The sequence below is a fragment of the Besnoitia besnoiti genome, chromosome IV (assembly GCF_002563875.1).
Source record: "Besnoitia besnoiti strain Bb-Ger1 chromosome IV, whole genome shotgun sequence".
Taxonomy (NCBI): Eukaryota; Apicomplexa; class Conoidasida; order Eucoccidiorida; family Sarcocystidae; genus Besnoitia; species Besnoitia besnoiti.
Window position 1 is genome coordinate 2,977,083 of NC_042359.1, and position 19,648 is coordinate 2,996,730.

General features: G+C 55.6%; 4 protein-coding genes across 4 annotated transcripts; all 4 read right to left on the minus strand.

The window, feature by feature from the left end:
* Positions 1–1,231: 1,231 nt before the first annotated feature.
* BESB_055350 (uncharacterized protein) lies at positions 1,232–2,782 on the minus strand (the record flags this gene model as incomplete). Its single annotated transcript, XM_029363970.1, has 3 exons — positions 1,232–1,378; positions 2,073–2,127; positions 2,703–2,782. The coding sequence occupies 3 exons, from the start codon at positions 2,780–2,782 to the stop codon at positions 1,232–1,234; spliced, it is 282 nt and encodes a 93-aa protein (XP_029219893.1).
* A 2,211-nt stretch (positions 2,783–4,993) lies between these two features.
* BESB_055360 (uncharacterized protein) lies at positions 4,994–6,904 on the minus strand (the record flags this gene model as incomplete). Its single annotated transcript, XM_029363971.1, has 1 exon — positions 4,994–6,904. The coding sequence occupies one exon, from the start codon at positions 6,902–6,904 to the stop codon at positions 4,994–4,996; it is 1,911 nt and encodes a 636-aa protein (XP_029219894.1).
* A 2,377-nt stretch (positions 6,905–9,281) lies between these two features.
* Positions 9,282–10,139, minus strand: BESB_055370 (uncharacterized protein; the record flags this gene model as incomplete). Its single annotated transcript, XM_029363972.1, has 1 exon — positions 9,282–10,139. One exon carries the CDS (start codon positions 10,137–10,139, stop codon positions 9,282–9,284), a length of 858 nt encoding a protein of 285 aa, XP_029219895.1.
* Positions 10,140–12,080: 1,941 nt separating this feature from the next.
* BESB_055380 (uncharacterized protein) lies at positions 12,081–16,825 on the minus strand (the record flags this gene model as incomplete). Its single annotated transcript, XM_029363973.1, has 6 exons — positions 12,081–12,164; positions 12,366–12,458; positions 12,631–12,735; positions 13,052–13,177; positions 13,542–13,643; positions 14,129–16,825. The coding sequence occupies 6 exons, from the start codon at positions 16,823–16,825 to the stop codon at positions 12,081–12,083; spliced, it is 3,207 nt and encodes a 1,068-aa protein (XP_029219896.1).
* Positions 16,826–19,648: the final 2,823 nt, after the last annotated feature.

Sequence of the window (19,648 nt, forward strand, 5' to 3'; positions counted from 1 at the left end):
TCAGAAAGAGACGGCAAAAGAGGTTTAGAACCACAACAGAGATAGGGAGCGGCAGCGATGCGATAAAAAACTCAGCGTCATCGTTCTGAGACGCTGAATGATTCGATACTTTTTTGTCGCTGCGGCGGCAGCCCCCATTTTGGCCACTACACGTGCTGAGACCTTGCCACAACGGCGCCCCAGACGACGCCTTGTTTCTCCGACCTCTAACTTTCCAGTGCCTCGTGTGCATCTTATAAATGCTTTTGTGTGGGCATCCTCAAGCACTTGCGGAGCATAGTTGCGAACGACAGCGCCTCCACGGGGTTGTTCTTGTGGACTTATGGGCAATGACACTGACCTCACGTTTGTCTAAAAAAACGGAGTGACAACCCTGCGTAACTTAACGTATAGCTCCCAGTGAGAGCGCTGTTCCGAACTGCGGCAGACATATTCGTCTGTTAACCGACCGTAGCTCGCCAGAGAGGACTGAATACAACAACGGAAGAGGGGGGGGGGGGGTTGCGTTTATCTTCGTGGATGCCGCGGCAGCAAAGACCTCGAAGACGGCACGAGCGCAGGCGAGCCTGCGTGGAAGATAGTCAAATCACTGCATCCCAACATCAATGCTTCCGCGTTGTAGGCAGTGATGGTGTGTCACTATCAGTAGTAGGCAACGTGAAGGATACTTCACTCTTCGCTCGTACATTTGCATGCATCGGCATTCTGAGTCTCAGCCGTTCCTTTCGGTTAGAGTGTGAACATCCCGTAAGAATTGCGCGTGACTGTGCGCCAGGCATCGTAACACACAAAAGTACACGCACAGCCAGCATATGTATGCCTCGCAAAAGACTAAAAAAAGACGTGCTACCTACACTGGCGCCGCATAGCTGACAACCAAGGAGGGGTGGCGGAGGAGAGGAGGTCGAATATGCGACGTGAAGAGAAAGGCCTGCATTCTTCAGTGCTTCCAGTGTGTAGTCTCGTCCTCTACTGGGGTCAATGCGAGTCTTGGCTTTTAGCTTGAGACGCCTCATACAAAAAGCGCACTGGCTCATATCTTGTCAGTTGCGAGCCATTGCTGAGGACGCCGACCGGAATGACAACCGTTTCGTTTGTTATCCAAAGCAAGTCACAACTGTAACACGGAAGCTCAACCCCCCTGGCTGTAGCATTTCAGCGACAGGGGAAAGACACACGGAAGGAGCCTCTTCATAGTTCTCGTAGCGCTTCACACTTGACCTGCCCCTGCTCAGCTGCGCAGGCTGACAAAACCGTCCGCTCCCTTCCAGTCCACCGTGACCTGTTGACTGGTCAGGTTCTTGCGTCGCAAAAAGTTCTGGAAAGCCGTCTGGCTGTCGACGGAGAGCTTGTGCGGCGTTGTCACCTTCTTGCCATGCTGCGGCACAAAACGAAACGTGCAATTTCATCTCCCCCATACAGATGTGACAGCTAGCCGCGTCACGTGTGGAGGTGGAAGCCCATCCATGCGAGACTTCATGCATGCACGCTCTACGACTTTTTTTACACAACTGTGAACTATGATAGTTAAGAATGCAAGGCGAAGCACACTCCCAAGCAGTGGCCTCAGTCACACGGGGGTATGTTCATTACACCCCAGCGTGATCACGCGGGCACTGAGCATGCCTTGAGCCACCACAGCGAGTTGATGAGCCCCCTGATGTGTATCCCCAGCCAGACGATTTTGCATGTGCTCGACTGCGTACGCCTCCCCGTCCCCTTGAGACTACTGATCGTAACAGCGCATGACGATGAGAGTTGCAGAATTATTCACGTGCCATGGATGCGACTAAGTTCTAAGCGCACTCCACTTGTTTCGAGTCCTCGATTGTCAAAATGCAAGACAAGAAGCTACAGAAGCATTGCTCGCGCCAGGAGAACGCTCGAAAGGGAGGCGAACGGACACGGGACAAAATGATCTCAGCCGATATGCGCGCCGAGCCTCCGTCCGTTTTGCTCTTCCAGTTGTGTTGCGGAGCAGTGCAACAGTATCACGACGCAGGCAATCTACTGATGTAGGTCACGCACGCAGTGAAGAGATGACCGCAATTTGAAATTCCATTTGCGCTTACCTGTCTTCCCAGCCAGTACATCATGCCGATCGCCGCAGCATCTTGAGGCCCGTACCTGCACCATAACGAGAAGGACAGCGATGAAGCCTTAGGCGCAAATGCGAAAACGCGCATACCTACCACAGGAAAATTCTGGCACATGCATCACTTGCAGACAGGTTTGCTTGGGGTAAGGATCTCCGCCAGTGCTCTGCCGAAGGTCATGGTTCGACGAGCCGAACACAAAGCGGTGTGTTGACGTCAACATCTTCAGATTAGTTTAGTACAAGAACTCTGCCGTCTATACGATCCATGCATGTCCCACCTCTTGATACTAACTAGTGGGGGAGTACAGGGAGCAGGGAAAAATATCCCCCATGTCACCCCTTCCTCCCCCCCACGCCCTACGACCTCCGTTCGACGGAGAAGCGACCCCGCCACCGACGACGCATTGTGTGAAGTCTGGGCACATTTCGCAGCCTGGCGCATCGTACATGAGTGGAAAATGCCTTAATACAATATAGCACCACATCACAGGAGCGGGAAGCAAGTTTGCAAGGCCCGACCCTGGCTAGCTTTCCGGTCCGCGCCTAGGTGAGTTTCGCCAGGAGTTTGCCCAAGAGAAAACTACACGCGGAGCATTTTACTTACCAAACGCAGGCAGCGATACAGCACTGAACAAGCAGGGAATCAGCTCGGAAAGTAAGGGAAGGAAAGCCAGGGACTCTCATGGCGACGGTAGAAAGGATATGAATTTGCGAAGACACCAGTGCGCGGACCGGGGTGCACAAACTGAAAAAATAAACTCAGGAGCACGATGTGTTGTTGCAGCGTCTTCTAATCAAAATGTCTCTAATAAAGCTCATGAGTTGTTCAAAACGGCGAGAAAATCCCGCGTACTTTGGAAAGGACTAGGGACGTGAATCAAGGGGCCGTTGTGAACGAGCCAGTGCCGAGAGCGTCGACAACAATGCGCACCTCTCGCAGCAAAAGCGACTCGTAGGTGGAAAAAGAAATGCAAAGAAATGTGAGTGGTACTCGTCAACAGGCATTATTTTGTTGAATGTTTGCGCAGCAGTTTCTGATGCCGTACGTTCTTTCACGCCAAATGTGCGCATGCAGGACGCAGGCGATTTCGTGCATGCACGAGGGACAGGAACTCCCAAAAGGAGTCGAAACGCCGGCGACGGCGAAAAGGCAGCCAGATGCTCGTATTTCATGAATACTTGGGGATGTACAGCCACAAAAGTGGGAGATACAAAGCTAAAAATGGCATCTTGTGGATAGTGCATTTGTAAATCGCCTCTCTGCTCGTACCTGTTGACGGGAGGATTCTGTTGTTACCCACCGTACAGCGACGTCGTAGATATAATCGTGCTTTTCTCGGAGCGGTGATCTTAGTCTAATGGTGATGCACTTTACGCTGTCGTTCACTCATGACGCAGGAACTACAGCTTCAATGACAACACGTGTAAGTGTATCGAACTTAGAAGATTCCTTTTTGCAGCATCGGACAGCGCCAAACACCCCCTTAGGCGGAGGTTGCTTCGGGGCACGCTTATATCGGCGGCCTCAGGACGACCCATGTTATCTCCAACCGCGTGTGCGGGCTTTGACTGCCTGAAGCTTCGGAGCTCCTGGCACCAGGAAAGTTGTTTCTCATCCTGCTCATGTGCGAAACGCTCGCCTGCTGTTGTAAGGTTGTGTAGGCGCTCAGGCCGTACTTTCTCACATGCCAGGAGTTCAGCATCCGAATATGCCAGAACAGCGACGAAAAGAGCACTTGATCGCGTTGTAATCACCCCGCTGGCTAGCTACAAGTCAGTGTGATACCACCGATAAACTGTACTCTTCAGTTCGCACGGTTTGCTCGATACTCCGAAGGAATCTCTACAAACTGAACTCTCCCTTCGTTCACCTCGCGATGCCGCAGCAAGTCTCGCACAATCGAGGAGCTCGAGCAACCATGTGCCAGTTTAGGCCATCAGAATCGTGAGCAGCACACTCATAATCCAGCAGCGACTCGCAACTGTAAAGAGCCACCTTCAAACTAGATAAGTTGGCGCAATGCCACCTGCTTCCCGTAACGCTGTCCAGCCTTACCATATCAATTTAGAAAAAAGAGGCGGATCCCCAGTGATTTAGCCGTACAGCATCAACTGCTTGACAATCTAGAAGACGAGAGCATCAAGGTTTCCTTGGGTCCCATAGGGTGATGCGAGTCTTGTACGTGGGATTAGAATTCTCATCTCTCCTGAGTCCTTTTCGTCGAACCCATCGGCCGCCTTAATTGCATAAAACAGTATATCACGCGGTGTGTTTTCTTGCGCTTCAATTGGTGACAGGATGCTGTGTCTTATTTCGAGCGTCCGTGGATTTCTCAGTCAAGACCCCTCCGTTCTTTCACCCTTATTCGCCCTCTGTGACCCGGCTTGAACAAAAGTGATTTGAGGCGAGGCGCCGTGCAGCAGAAGAGAAACTCTGCAGAAAAACGTCCGAAGCTGTGCATGTGCCATCCGGTGGCACCTCAACAGTCTCCGTGTAGTATGCGCCAAAGTTGATTCACGAGTTGCACGTATCTCCCCCTGGTAGAAGACAAAGTTTTCTCCAAACTACCTACACCAAAAGCGGGGCAGGCATACGCGCGCACGTATACATTAGCAGGAGGCATATCATCAAAGAAAGAACGCATGTGAGACCCGAGCTAACAGCGGAACTGTTCTAGCAATTATTCAAGGCCACCATCTGTTTCTGTACGTATTCGTTGGGCGTCATGCGTAGTGGCGCACGTCCTCGATCGTACATAGGCATCCTTCCGGAGGATACGGGTGACATGAGGCGATTTGAAGTTGGCGTTCTGTCAGAATGCATGCGTCAGGAGGTGCAACCAGGGTAAATCTTTCCGAATTTTCTTCTTGGAGCATGACCCATAGAGGTTCAGTTCACGACTTTGTGTAAATGATAAAGTCCCACCAGGTCGATAGCCATTCATGACGTTTATACTTGCAGGAGTGTAAAAAGAAATCGAGCAGCTGAATTTGGTCAGCTAGTTCACGGAAAAAAGGCTCCCCAAAACTGGCATTTCTCTGTATAATCCATTCCACAGCGGCTGGTTCGCCGTTGGCATTTATAAGCATTTCAATGAATTTCTTCACATCCACTTCAATTCCTCTATTCCTTGGGCATTTCAGAACGAGGAGCCACAACGACCCGTATCCCATGCCAAGGGCCCCCATGTACTCCACAATACTCTTTACGGAGCTAGCGTACGGGTATATACCCGCCTCTTTTGTTGAAAAGCATGAAGCGGACAAGTCAAGCTGAATACCAGAGAACTTCGAAAGATTCCCTTCTCCTAGAATATCTAACACCGTTGCGGCTGCTGCGACTGCGGCTTGACTCTCTTGCCCATCATGCCTCTCTGAACCCTCATGCACTTGAGGTACCTCTGTCAGTAAACTCATGGGTACCTCGAGGATCATGCCGTCGAAAACTGACGCGAACGAACGAGCTGATGTAGTGAATCTTTGGCGGATATGACTGGGCAAATCACCTAGAGGCCGATGAGTGTGAACCGCAACGACCGGCAGAGAATCTCGATTCACAAACGTTTTGTTGTAAAGGTTCAGGATGGACTGTTGATCCGAACAGAATGTTGAGACAAGGCGCTGCTGAAGGCCTCCACCCCCCACCCCGGTACTCGAACAGCCGGTTGCTCCGGATGTTTCGCACGCAGAGAGCTCGATCCGAAATTCGACCAAACGATCGGCGGACAGCCACACGAGCCCCTCTGGAGAGCATGTTTGATTCGTCTCCGCTTCACTTCTCCCGGGCTGCGCATCCTGGCGTGGGAGAGAAAAACTATAATAGAGCACATTCTCATCGATCTTCGAGCACAGGCTCGTGCTACCTTCCTCTGCGTTCTGTAAGTTATACCCCAAAACGGCGTTGTACACGTCCTCCACTTGAGCGGCCCCTCCAGAGGTGCCTGCTGCTCCCTGTAACTCTTCCTCCAACGAAACTGCTGGATAGCTCCGAATAACAAGGGTCCCCTCGAGATGCAACCTGCACTTCTCAAATCCCTTTTTGACCGCTTCAATAAGGTTTGCGAGGAACAGCAGGCCGCGAGGGTACTCTCCCATGTTGATGTAAAGGTCCTGAAGGGAAGCAAAGATACTCTCGGAATTCGCCTGCATCCTGCCAGTATCAGCCAGGGCCCGCCGAAGGCAATCCACGGAAGTGTCTCCCACGCCTACGCTGAGACGACGAAGCTTTGACCTTGAAATCAAAAGCAGCTGGCGCAGAAAATTTTTGACGAAGATAGTGTCCATCCCCACACCAATCAGACCTGCGTCCTGCAGTTCGTGCATCCAACTGACGCATCCTTGAAGGACCGTAGCGTAGCCGCCAGCGCCAGAGTACACCCACAGAGACTTTAGGTGAGGCGAGTTCGTCCGTATAACTTTCTCGAGAAGCGGAGTTGGAGGCTCATGGCCTACACACGAAAGTACCAAAGTACGTAATTTTGGTGAGTGCGACTGAAGATGTAGAGCTCTGGCGACTAACGCGGATCTTGACTCCAGCGGGTCCTTAACCATAGAAGAGAGATGATCGTCTATAGTTAACCCTTCGTTCCGGGCCAAGCAGTCATCAGACTCCGTCAACTGTCGAAAGCGGCGGGATACCGCCGCACACCGGGGCAATTCATTGACGAACAAGAAGGATGTGACTGCGTAGAAGCACGAAATATCAAGGCTATCAAAGAAGTTCGTCCTTGCTTCCTCCGGACTCTCTGACACCTTCTCAGGCTCCTGCTGCCTTTCAGCACCGCCTCCCAGCACCCGGGAGCGCATCCTGAATGAACTTACCCTCCGGTCATCTTTTCTAGAAACTAGCCTTCCTATTTCCTGCCCCATGGTGTAATTTCCCTGTGTGTCTCTATATTCTTACGACCGCGGGGAGGGTTGGGAGCCTAGAGGCTCTGCACTTGATTGAAGCAAAGAAGACTCCCCTGAGACAAGTCAAAATCTACGAGTGGCACAAGATGCGCAAAGCACTACTCAGCACGCACTAGAATCGTTACCCGACGACCCCATTCGTGGTTCTGTGCTTCGATGATAGAGCAAGGGAAGCTGATTGCCATATCCCTGGCTTGAGGGACGAAAGTTCACTCAATACGCCCATTCGGTAGCTCAGATACTTGCCGAGAACAGTGGATGACAGATATGAGAGCAGGAAAAGTCAGCGACGGGTCTACAACAAAGGAAACCGCTGGCTCGCCTGACCCTGCTACTCAGACACCGATACTCATACACTATATAGCTTGCCCACAGAGAGAATTGTTCCATGAAAAAAAACTACTTTTCCGGATATTGCCCGGTAACAGTGCATGACTACGCAGGCAGAGCGTTTCGGTTGAGAAGCGTCAAATATTACTAAAAAGACTGTCATACAAGTTGCTCGCCCGCGCTCCGCCACTCGACGGTGTGCATCAAAAAGTTCACGCGAAGGCGTTGGCTAGCCATCCCAGCAGCGTGACCGGGGAAAGTCGTTAAAACGAGTTCAACTGCCTCGATTACGGAATGACTCAGCATTCTCAAAACAGCGGGAAGCTTTTTGAAACCGTGGCGCGTCGACGGAGCGTATAGAAACTAGCATGGGCAGGCGCGACAAAATATCGACGACGCGAGCATCAGGATAGAACTGGTATGCAGTTTCGCAACGAGGAGGCTCACGCGCTGCCTGCCAGTCGTGGGCTAACACAAACGCGGTTTGTTTCCGTCTCAGCTGTTGCGTCTCCAGTAGCAGAAGGCCAGAGATGGTGCACGTGTCACCAACTGTATGAAGGGTGTCGCAGTTAGATGCGGTACAGGGAGATTCGCATAATCGTGTTGCGACGCCGTGAGGGCGAAAACGTTCCTGTGACTTGCCACTCGAGGCACATGTGTATAGATCACCGCATTCCGCAGCTGTTCTCATCACCTTGGGAAGCATGTACAAGCGACTCCATTGGCTTACCTGTCGCCGATTGAGGACGGCTCAGTGAGGGCGACTGCTTCTGCTTCCATCAACGCGTAAACGGACAGATGTACAAAGACACAAGAAAAGATATCGTTGCACGTTGAAAATAGGCCTTGGGAGGCTGAATGCCGGAGAACACAACAATGAGTCCATTTGGAAGATACATACAAGCTCCATAAAATCCTCGTGCCCTTCGCTCGTGTCCGCACTTCCTGGGGCCACGAACGGGTAGCTGTCCGCAACTTCGGTATGACAAGCAACTTCTAGGAACAGGTACACGACGGTCCCGCAACCCGTACGTACAAGTCGGAGTTCTCGCGAACCTTGCCTCTAGCCACTGCGATGCGAGTGTGGTGCGCTAGGATCCATGTGGCGTGGCCCTGTCCAGATGCTAGAAAGCTCACTCCTTCTGTCGGGTTATTAACGACCTATTTTCCAGCTGAATAGCAGAATGTCTCTCGCATATTTGCGGCGCAGTTAGGTTCTCTGCAGCACCGAGCAATTTCCCGCTTTAGGAGCGAGAGGGATGTGCGCCGCTCACAGTTCGCGGGATGCATCACGTTCTAGTGACAACCACAGGCTTGCTGCCCCTTGCGTGCCGCCGGCGCGGCAGAGATGTAGGGACACAAAGGTACGAGTGAAAGCGCATCCGGTGCCTCCAGCAGCCTAGCGCGCGGTCTGCCGAACGATAAAGACAACGGGAGTCATGATATGGGATTGTGCCGTTTGCCTGTATCTCTTGACTTCTCCCAGCGGTATCCAGCCTCTTAAACTTTTCGACAGAGAAAGTTACTTCGAAACAAAAGCGTCTATGTTTCACGACACATATGGGCCCCGACGTACGACCAGCGGCCCACCTGGCCATTTTTACCACACCGGCATCAAATGTTAGACTGTATTTACGAACGGCTAAGCCCGCCGTGGCCTTGAGCATGCTTGAGGCGTGAGCCACCATTTTTGCACATGGAAACTGCCGACGTCACTATCCACATCTCCAGCTGGTGTGCTCACGAGCGTCATCCTGCGCGAAGCGCTCAAAAACTCGAAATCCCTGAACACGCTCCTCTGCGAGACAAAGGCAACGATTACTGCAGCCAGTAAAGAGGAAGCTCGTGGGGAGCCCAGCAGGGGGGAGAGGGGGCCTCCCCCTCGTGCGTCTCGTCCGCCGCCCGGTCTTCGTCTGGAACCGACCACGCATTCCATTCCTCTTTAGAAGCGGACGTTATAAAGCTTTTGAATCATTTCAGGGCTCATTTTGACTAGGTCTCTGCGCGCCTTCTTGCCCCACTTGCGCAGTTTCGTGGTGTTCTTGATGACTTGCACTTGCGTGCTCTTCATTTCATTCTCTTCTTTCCGTCGCCTCTTCTCTTCAGTCTTCTCTCTGCGGCGCCGCAGCACAGCAGCTCTCTGCTCCCGCATCTCTCGCTCGGCTTGCCGCATCGCGCGCTCCTCGTCTCGCGCTCTCTTCTGCGTCTCCCATGTGCCCTTCGCCCGGTTGGCGGCCTCCTTGCAGAAACGCCCGAAGCTGCGCACGGACCCCTTCGCCTTCCACGCCTGCTTTCCTCGCACGCGCGGGATGTGGGCCGCCATGGTGCCCGGCTGGAGACTGCCTTCTGCAGTGGAGGAGGAGCCTTCTTCGTCGGCTTGCGACGCCTCCTCCGCAGTGTCTCTTTGAGCGTCCTCACGGGCACCGGCGCCATCCGCGACTGCGGACTTCATTTTCTTCTCGCTGGCAGCATCGCCGGCAGAAGAGCGCCTTTTCCGCGAGCCTGCTTCGTCCGCGCAGAGATCGGGGGTGTCTGCCGCCGTCTGCGCGGCGGCGCACTCCGCGCCTCGACACGGGGACGCCCCGCCCTTTTGCTGCCGCGAGGCCCCAGGCGACGTTGGCCGCTCTGCATCGCCTGCACCCGAAGCCGGCGCGTCTGCGCTTCGCCGAGACGCTGGGGTAGGCGAGGCGGGACTCGCGGAGGCCTCGACTTCCTTTTGAGGAGACGCGGACGAGTCTGCGGCCTTCCGCGGAGCAGAGCGCCTCGGGGCGGCTCCCTGCAATTCAGTCGTCGCCTCCATTGTCTCTCGGAAAACGCGCGAAGCGACCTACGTCGAGCCCTCTGACAGCAGTTACTCCACCCGATTTTTGTTCCCACACGACGTCCCCCGTGGACCCGCCACAGTTGGATCTGACGACGTGCTGGCGCGTGTGGGGTTGAGCGAAGGTCAACGCGCGAAGGTACGTGAGGCTGCTTCCTCTGTGCGCCCGCGAGGAACTCCGGCTGGCTGGCGGGCGATGGAGTTCGCAAGAAGACGCATCTGAGTGAAAAAAAGAGTAAGCTGCCGCCGGCGGAACAGCCTGAGGAGAACGCGCGCAGAAGGCTGCCGGTCCCGGACTGCGAACTGTCACGCGCGCCGCTGAGGAAGAAGAAAAGCAACGCAGCAGATCTCAGGCAGACAAACAGGAGAGAAGTACCAAAGGTGGATAATCCGCCGAAACCGTAACTCAAGCAAGCAACTAGCTGTCAGCCCAGGCGAGAAAACAGCGGAAATACGCTGACGAGAATGGCATGCGGAAACCGGTCGAATTCTGCGATGCATGCAAGAGCTTGCAACTTCCTCATCGTCTGGGAAAAGTCGGTTTCTCTGGGTATGAGTCGAAACGATTCTTTCAATCCCGTCAGACAGGCGTATTTTCTCCGAATTCTACACCCTGTGGAAATGCGGTTCCGATCGCCCTTCAAGGTTAGCGACCACAACGGCACAGCGGCAACACGCAGGACACAGAGCAGGGCCTGCTGCAGAAAGAAGAGTCATACAGGAAAACTCGCCATGGCGTGCAGTCACCTGATACTACACAGCTATCTACTTCTCCCACTGCCCTCACTTTCTCGTATGAGACGTCATAATGCATCTGCGGCTATGCGTCACATTCAGCCCTGCGCGGAGCTGCCTAAAGACTAGACATCGGCATCGGTGGACTCGCTACGAGAGTGGAGGGTCCTCTCTCTGCCTGTACGAATATCCAGCCACAGCCAACCGAGAAGGGTCTGCCGAGCAACCCACGCCCACATGCGCTGTCCTTCTTCGTGGTGAGGCAGAAAAAGGTCACACGCGTATGTGCGACGAGAGATATGTGAGCACGGGACGCGAATCTTTGATCTGGAAAAAAAGCAGAACGGGTGAGCCACGCCACGGCTGCCCCATTACCCTCCAGAACATCTGCAACAGGTTACAAAGAGCGTCCTGAAGCCCTGAAGCCACACGCCTTTCCTCTAGAGGTTTTATTTTTCGTTCTAGAGGGGGGGGGGGGTAGGGGTTTCCTTCCATCAAACAAGCAGAAAGCAGGCGGATGGTCCGCCTGTCGAAGACGGCGGTCAAGCAAACAGACAACGACACCCTAGAACATCCTCCGCTGAGTGTGCTTATGGCTCAGGCAGGCGTCCGGAGCTTTCTTTTCGCGTACAACTCAACATCATACGCTTAAGGACGCTGGAACTCTGTGCGCGCCAGCCTGCGCACGTTTCGGTTTGCCTCTGCGCTGGAACAGGCACCATGTTGGCAGCCTGAAAGCCCTGAATCCGGGCCATGGGGTGAAGTGGGACTCTTCGCATGTTTTATTTTCAGTCGGCTCATGAAGGCGACCCCCGCCCCCGTACCGTCTGTTCCTAGCCCGCAGAGTACGTATAATTTCCGTTGCCTCACTATCGCTGTCGGTGAATGTGTGACAGGGATTCGGCATCCTCTACGACGCAGTGCAGACACGACGTGGAGCTAAATTCGTAAAAAATGCTCTGTGGGAACCCTGTACCTCGCGTTCGTGTTGTCACTCTCGCCGTTGACACTAGAAATCCTGTCAGTCTCCTTGGCGGGTGGCCGGCGCCGAATGGCAAAGCAGTTCAAGCGTAGACACAAACAAGACCTGGAAAGGAAGGCACGCCAGCCTGCATGCCGACTGCGAAACGCAAACTCAGGAAAACTGAAGACTGCGCGGATGGGCGCCTTCTGTAGACAGCACGCTCAGGCTGTGCTGGCGGGTTTCTCGTGGCCTTCGCGTGCCACGGCGGATGTGAAATTTCTCAAGCAGTGGTCCAGGTACGGGTCCTGCAGGCAAGCAAAACGAAAACGGCGGGAAGCGCTCTTAGCTGAGGCAAACCAGGCGTTTAATGGCGTCTCCACAGCAAGAGGCCGCTACCCGCGCCCGCAAAAAATTGCGTTCCCTCACTGGAGCGTTTCGCGCTCACGGCTTCCACAATTTTGGCATCACGACCCCGTGTTTCATGTCGCTGTTGTTGCTGCGCTTACCTTCCAACCAATCCGCTGCGTAGCGAACTTGATTCGGCGCTTCTGCTCGACACTTAGAGCGGCGTAGCGCCTCACGATTTCGGTGCTCAGCGCCTGCGCGGAACAAAAAACAAGAGGCCAGGACTCCATACGTTCATGTGCCGTCTCCAGCCATCCAGGGCTTTCGTGTTTCCCCGCAAAAACACATGCCAATACTCCCTCGCCCCGCTGCCTCAGCAGCTGAGACATCTCTCGCTTTCCCGACGTGACACACCCCCACCCTTACTTGCAGCGCGAGTGCAAAGTTCGCCTGCTGCGCCTTCTCCCCCTTGTCGCCGAACCCGACGAGCTGCCAGCGGGGCTTCTTCGCGGACGCGTGCGTGCCTTTTTTCTGCAACACGGCAAACAGAGACGCACAGTCAGAGCTGAACAGCCAGCGCCCTGAAGGGTTGCGTCCTATCAACCCTCGCGTCCTATCAACCCCCCCCCATGCAGTCCACACACGCTAGCGAGAAAGAAATCCCGAGACATCTTCATTCTCCCGCGAGCTGTGAGTGAATGCGAAGCTATACTCCACGTTACACTCACTAAACGGAAGTTCTGGATCGCGGATCATTTGTACAGAGACGACTAGGAATTCGTAGTAGTTGAGTTCTATTAAAAGGCCGCGAAACTAGAGTGCCGCCCAGACTTCTCCCACGTACCGCGTCATCGCCGGCGAGCGCCAGCAACTCGGTCAGGCCAGCGAGGTGCTCAGTTGGGACGCCCGTCGCTTCGCGCTCGCGCAGCACCAGAGAGACAGCCCGCACGAGGTTCTCAGCCGCGGGTTTGAGCTGCAGCACCGCAGCAAAGCAGCAAGCGAGAAAGACAATTTCGGTTTCCAGTCGGCACGCCTGACCCACAGGCGGAACAGGAGCGCCCTCCGCCGCATCCGCTCCTGAAGCTTCGCTGTAGCGGAAAAAAAAGTGCGCAAGGGGCGCCAACAGACGGTCACTCGCGTCGAAGACCGCGAGGAACGAACGCGAACTCGGGGCTCTAACCCCACAGCCCCCCCCTCTCACACATCTGTCTGTACGACACATGCAGAGGCCTCGCGCTGAGGGCGGTTGACCAGGCGCTGAGGTGACTTAAGACGACCCTTCTCGTGTTTCGCTGCGTTCCAGCTGACATACCCCACAGACCGACCCCAGGGATTACCTCGCCGAGAGTATCCAGCTGCAAGCCCTCAATGGTGTTCCCGCGCAGGACAGGTGTCGCGTCAGCACGCCCCTCTCCCGCTGCTGAAGCCTGTGACAGAGACTGAAAGAAGGCACGCAGCGGCACCGGAGAAAAAGCCGAGTGAGACAAGCGGAAACACACTCTGCACACGCGCCACGCATCCAGTCCGGAGAGAGATGCCTATTCAACACCAGCCAAAAGACTTGGCCGCAACTGCGTGTTGTACAGGGCAGGACGTGCGCCACGGACGACACACAGCAACCCTCAACCTACAGGAAAAAGATAAAAGTTAGCCAGGAACGTAACACGCTTCAAGCTCACCGACCACCGACAGACAGGCAGGCCCGCAAAGGAGTACAGGTGCTGAGACGCCTCTAGCAGACGCCTCTAGCAAAGTCCGCGCACGCGCGCGATCGATTCTGCCTCGCGAGGCCAAGCCGCCCTTCTCCCACAGCGACACTCTTCTCTCCCAACCTCGCTCGGGTTCTCGCTATCGCCGGCGTGTGTGCGTCGCTTTGGGAGACGGGTCTGTGAATGTCTGGTACGCCGTGGCGCGTTCCACTTACTCGGGCTCGAGAGAGCTTGAGCAGAGCTGCAGCGCTCTCACCAGCAGCCGCGAACAGCGCGTTCCGCACATACACGTGCTCCGGACTGATTGCCACGAATCCTCGCCATGCCGTCGCGGTGGCCGAGAGCATTTCAGTGGAGTCTTCTCGGGTAGCGGAGTCTTTCTGCACGCCCATCTCGCCTCCTCTCAGACCCGCGTTGAGCCGGGGCAGCGCCGCCAGCTCCTGGTTCAGCTGTTCGAGCTCGTGAGTGATATGCTCCAAAAGTGCCTTGGCAGCCCAGGTCTGTCGACAATCCGGCAGAGAGCGGTCACCGCCGTGGGGCCCTGCGTCCTCCGTTTGGCTGCGCGAGCCCTGTCTGGCGTCGCTGGCCTCCCTTCGTTCGACTCGCCCCAGCGCGTCGTGCGACTGCACGTACAGCTCGCACTGCGCTGCCGAAAGCAGAAGTCGAGATGCGAGCAGGAGATCGGCCGCTCGGCTCGCCAGGCTGTCGTAGCTCTTTTTTTCGCCTTTATCCCAGGACTCGACGAACCTGCCGATGGCATTCGCCAGCATTTCCACGGAGAGCCGACTCGGCGGCAGGACTTGGGCTGCAGAGCCCGTCGCCGAAGAGAGGGACGCTCTGGCGCGCGCGTGTCTCTGCAGGGCGAGGCCTTCCGCGCCACCCGCATCTACGCTGTCCTGCAGGAGCCCTATGCTCGTGCGTGACACCCTCACAAGCTCCGGCGTAGGCAAGCCTTCTGCAAGCGTTCGAGAGGCTGACGCGAAGGAGAAGAGCGAGAAGGCGTCTGCGCGCGCAGCCATGTATCGACAGCAGGCATCAAAGAAGAGCGGTTCAAAGTGGAACCCCGCCCCCGCGTCCTCCGCCTCGCGAGCCTGGTCTGCCGGTCCGCGCCGCCGCCGCTCCCGATAGGCGGCCATGATTTGTTTGCCCGAAATCTCGGTCAAGTGCCGCGCCTGGCGTCTGTGTTTGGCGTGAGCCGCCGCCTGCTGGGACCTGAGATGACCCAGAGAAGAGACAAACAGAGCAAAGTCCGCCGGCGTGAACTCGCCCATGTGGCACTGTTTCCGCGCCGCAGTCGCCTCTTCCCCCTCTGCCTTGGGCTTCGGCTCGCCACCCTCCTCCTCTCCGCCGTCGGTCCACGCTGTCTCTCCGTCCTGCTGCGCGGCCTCTGCGCCCTTCGCGCCCTCGCGGCTCTCTGTCCCGTTTCCCGCTCTCTCGGCAGAGAGATCCCAGCCCCAGCGCTCCATCAGCCCAAAGAGCAGTGCGGAGCTCGCGCAGTTGCTCCACGCGAACGTCGCAGCGAGCGCGGCAGTCGCTGGCGGTGACAGCTTCTTCAAGTCTTCGAGGAACTCGCGGGTGCAGGACAGGAGGAGCCGCGGCGGAAGGCGCCGCACGCAGGGCAGAACTTCGTGGGACAGCGTCAGGCCCACACGGCTCTTTTCGCGAGATTCTTTGTCGCGTTCTTTGAGGGAAGTCTCTGCATGCGGCTCCACCGCTTGAAAGATCTGCTGCACAGGCCACACGGACGCGGAGGCCCCGCGCAGCGTCAGAATCGTCAACAGCCGCACAAGCGACTCTATCGGGAGGAGGTCGCGCACCTTCTCCACGCGCTCCGCAAGCTCGTTCCAGAAGATGTCGTCGCTCCTAGCCTCTGCAGCGTCTCCGTCGCTCCCGCGCCTCTCTGCGTGCGCATGCAGCGCGCGCCGAGCCAGGCCCTCCAGGTGGCGCGGCTCCACGAGGCTGGGCGGCGGCAGAAGGGCAAGTCCCCACGCCTCTCCGGAGGCGCCCAGCCCATAGGCAGGGTCGCAGTCCGCACCGCAAAACACTGGGTAAAGCGCCTGCAGATGGCGAAGAAGGGGCGAAGGCAGCGGCTGCTGACCAGCCGCCGTGGCGAGCGCAGACGCGGAGAGCGGAGAGCCGACGTACATGTGCGCCGCGTCCGCGCGAGGCGGCGACAGCGGCGGGGGCGGGAGGGGGAGGGGATGAGGGTGGAATTTGCTGCCTCGCTTCTTGTTGCGAGTGCGGAAGCGATGGTGGTAGGCGAGGACGGGGCGCGGCGACGACAGCGGAAGAAGCAGGAAGGAGGGCGCCAGATCTGAACAGTGGAGGACCGGCTGGAAACGCGTTCGACTGTTCAAGTAGTGAATACGAGACGTGACCGAAAAGGCACGAGAATGCACGAGAGAAGCATCTGACGAAGGCAAGCAAGGAGAGGGGAAGCAGGGGAGTGCGGAAGACCTCAGGAGCGAAGCGTGACAAAACAACGCAGTAACCTTCCCCGTCGACAGAGGTGGAGAAGGCAGCGAAACAGATGAAAGAAACAAAAATCTTTCACTGCAGGGAGCATGCGGAATCGCGTCTCCTCTGTGCTCAGTGGTCGCTTGAAGCCGCACTGCCCTCGGTTCGAATGGGCGGGCCCGGCAGAATCCAGCTGCATGGCAGCTTCCAGGCTTCGCGGCACTTATTCCCCCATCTCTCCTTCTCCCTTCGGTGTCTTTGTACTGGAGACACCTGCAATGTAACTTCCTCCTGCCCTCTGTCGTGGAGGAAACATCCGCTTCAGATCTGGCTGAAACGATGCGAGGGGGCATAGAGCGGCGGCATCCTCTTTGCTCGCTGCGACGGGCTAGGCAGAGTTGCCGCGGCGGGGGCCGCGCCCGCGGCAGACGAATAAGGCACTGCGGAACAGACATGGGCATTTTTCTGCAAATGAGGGGAAGCACTACCAGGAAGTGACTCAAGGAAATACGGCGTAGGATCGTAGGATCAGATGGGCAGACACCCCACCGCGCCGCCGGAAGAAATACACTGCCGACGGCAATTCCTGCCAATGACAGCAAACAGCCAAAGAACTAAGAGGGGGGGGAGGGTAAGTTCGCGGACAGATCGACACTCTCGGCTGCGTGAAACCTGCAGCTCAGGGAGACTCTGCTAAAGAAGAAAAACTGCGGGTCGCTTGCCTGGCGGGGAAAAGGAAACCATTGAACACAGAGAATGGGCACCTCGCAAAACACCGACGAAAGGGACTCGGTGCAATTGTAGCGCCGAGTGCTGCCGAGGCGTACAGTACGTCGAAATACGCGTTTAACTGCGTTACACAGCTCCGTGGCATGCATGGAACGCATACAGAAAGCGTACCACCACGGGGAGGCCCGAAGTGCGGCTTCCCAGTGGCATTTTCTTACTCGCAACCTACAGTCGCCTAAGTGTGTTCGCTCCCGACGATCGTACTCAAAACCTTAGGATTTCCCAGTTTTCACGTGGCAGAAGCTGCCTGCGGTGCATGCGCGGTGTCCTGGTTAGGTGTGATGAAAGTCACGCCGCGTGATAAAAGAGAAGGGAGAAGAGGGGTCAAGTGACAGACTCAGAAGGGAAGCGGAGTACGTGCAAAACAAGGGAGAATCATGCGGACGCCTGGCAAGAGGCAACTGTGAGAACAGTTGCGCGAGTTGCCACTTCCTTCCAATGTGGCCTTGTGGCTTCGAGTGTGCATGCGAGCAGACTCAGCAAGGGAAGGAGTCTGCGCTCCAGCGAAGGGGCTTGCGCCCATTATCGTCTCCTGGATTTTAGGGAAGGGTGGATATGGCAGCGCACTTAATCAGCAATCCAGATGCAGACGCATCATATGTGCACAGATCGGCATAGCCCCTTCGTCGCTGCGTGCATGCGACCCCGGCGTGGATACGAATACGTCGCCGTTGCTTTTACATTCTGCAGCCGGCCGTGAAGCGCGCAGGCCGCCGTTATTGATGCAGTGCAATATTAAATCAGTTCGGAAGCACTATGTGCAAGAGTGATTCAAAGCCACGACTGTATGCATATGCATATGCGATCAGCTCGAAACAGGAATATGCCACCTCTGTACCGTAGCATAGCTTCAGGAGATGAGGTTGGAGGGAGGCCTGGGTCAGATCCCACTGCGACAACGCACAACTATGTAGTAAAGGTTGATTTCTACAGCTGTGAATTCTTATGGAAGCTGTCAGTACGAATGACTTCAGAAGGAGGTAATCGAGAAGCCGAGGAAGTCACAACTCAACCCCCCACCCCTCGCCCCCCCGTAAGATCTGAGAAAATTTCGAGCGAAGCCGCTCCAACCATACGGTCAGTGCAGCCGCGAGACTCGCCTGGATATTCTCGGAGTCATTTAGCGCTAAACTTCAGCTTGTGAGGACCACAATATGTGGGTGCTGCACACGCTCAGCTTTTCTGCAGCTGACAGGCATCCAGGCGTGGTCTTGGTTAAAGGAAATGCACATCTGTCGAGATGAGAACCCTCTGTCCTAGTCTCGACGAATCTCAACTAGAGATCCCCTTCCTCTGAACTGGCGTACAGGGTATCTGGTTCTCAAGTAAAGCGTGTCGACAACGTCCCCAACACACGCGGGTGGTGGCAGCATGGATGGCAGAATCAGGGTCAACATCATGGAGCACACGGGAGGTGCATTCGTGATGGCCTGTCTTCTACAAATCAGCGGTAGAGAGGTCTATTTTGCAGAAATTAACCCTTGCATCTCATTTCGGCAACGAAAGTGGCCGCACTTCTGTGCACAGCTCATTGGGTATTTCAATATATCATAGAATGCTGTGAGCCCTTGCAACGTGAGGATGTCCTCCAAGCAGCACCATTGCTGCGAACCTCGCCCAGATTCACCATGGCGTTGCATAAGGTGCTTTCCGATTCCTTAATAATATAGGTCTTGACGGCGGGGGCGTGGTGGGCATAGATCATCTCTCGATTCAGATGCGCACCGTATTTCGTAAGTATGATCGTAGATGGGAACCGACTGTCTCCAGACGTTCTTAACCCAGCTCACGCACTACATTGGTTTCTGAGTTGATATTAGCTCTGCGCTCCATAAAAATACGGCTACCACTTTAGAGCTCCGTTCCTATATACATTCACGCACACATAAATCTGGGCAGACGTGCATCGGAGAGAGGCGACGCTTGCTGGATGCCTACGGGCCCTTGTAGTGTAGTGGTGTACCACAATATACGGCACTGTGTGTGCTCTGCGTCAGCCAAACATTTAGGAAATCCGTACGAATGCAATTTCTTTACCGAGGCACTGGCATGTAGACTTGCTTTGTGTTGTGTGTATATTCGCTCGATGACGCCTACTTTTTCACTCCTTCGGCTGCCTCGCACCACGTCAACTCACCAGCAGCGAATTAGAAATGGCATCACGTACACGAGAGAACTCAGTTCCGGATCGGTAGCTACTTTCATAGCTTTGCATAAACGAGCACGCGTTCAGCTGTCGTCGTACCCATAGGTAACGTCCACAGTGCTCGCGGGCGGCAGCGGCGCTCAATCCCGTCGAAAGCCGAGACCCCATTTTCGTGTCTGCTCCGTTTATGGACTCTGCGTATGGGGGAATATTGATACCGTTTTTCAGGCGGCGAATGTGCGAAGGATCAGAAGAGGCCATCTCCGAAAGAGTGTGCATGACCGTACAAGGGCAGACTCGCCACGTTCGGCTCACCGCCCGATGAATGTGCGAAGCTCACTGC